Source organism: Wasmannia auropunctata, unplaced genomic scaffold (assembly GCF_000956235.1).
Source record: "Wasmannia auropunctata unplaced genomic scaffold, wasmannia.A_1.0 LD324035.1, whole genome shotgun sequence".
Lineage (NCBI taxonomy): Eukaryota > Metazoa > Arthropoda > Insecta > Hymenoptera > Formicidae > Wasmannia > Wasmannia auropunctata.
Genome location: NW_012038855.1, coordinates 1 through 683, shown reverse-complemented (window position 1 = coordinate 683; position 683 = coordinate 1). Strand labels below are relative to the sequence as shown.

Below are 683 nucleotides of genomic sequence, written 5' to 3'. Positions count from 1 at the left end.
TTTATCTGGTAATAATAATTATTTTTATTTTACAATTTTGTACATATATTATGTTTACATAACTTAACATCATTTTTCTCTAATAAATATAATATTGTAATTTTCTATTTTTAGGTAAAATAGTGAAAAAGCTTGGATACGGTTACACTTTTATATTTTGTTTTATATGTTACGCACTCCGACTGATATTGATATCTGTAGCACCAACGCCATGGTGGATAATTCCTATAGAATTTTTACAGGGACCATCGTATGCGCTCTGCTTTACAATAATTATAGCGTACACGAGCGTAATAGCACCTCCTGGTACTTCAACTACTGTTCAAGGATTGGTTCAAGGCTTGAACGATGGTTTAGGTAAGTTTTCCTTTACATTATCCCTTATTCATTAAGCACTATTTTATTACGAAAAGACTACACATACGAATAATTTGTAAGAATAACGTGTATTATATATATTTTTTGCCATCGATTATTTATTATTGTCACTATACGAAATGTTACATTATTTCTAGGACTCTCGATTGGCAATTTGATAGGTGGTATTTTATTTAAGAAATTTGGTGGTACAAAGACTATGAGAATATTTTCAATATTTGCAGCATTTTCTGCATTAATATATTTTTTTCTTCACATTTTGTATTTAAAGCATGAAACAGGTAAGAAATAAAATTTAATATTTT

At 28.0% G+C, this 683-nt stretch overlaps 1 protein-coding gene across 1 annotated transcript; it reads left to right on the top strand.

Annotated features, from left to right (window-relative positions):
* Positions 1 to 107: 107 nt before the first annotated feature.
* On the top strand, positions 108 to 659 carry LOC105460338 (major facilitator superfamily domain-containing protein 6-like; the record flags this gene model as incomplete). Its single annotated transcript, XM_011706783.1, has 2 exons — positions 108 to 357; positions 516 to 659. Coding segments are annotated over 2 exons (394 nt in total), but the record flags the coding sequence as incomplete, so codon positions are not given.
* Positions 660 to 683: the final 24 nt, after the last annotated feature.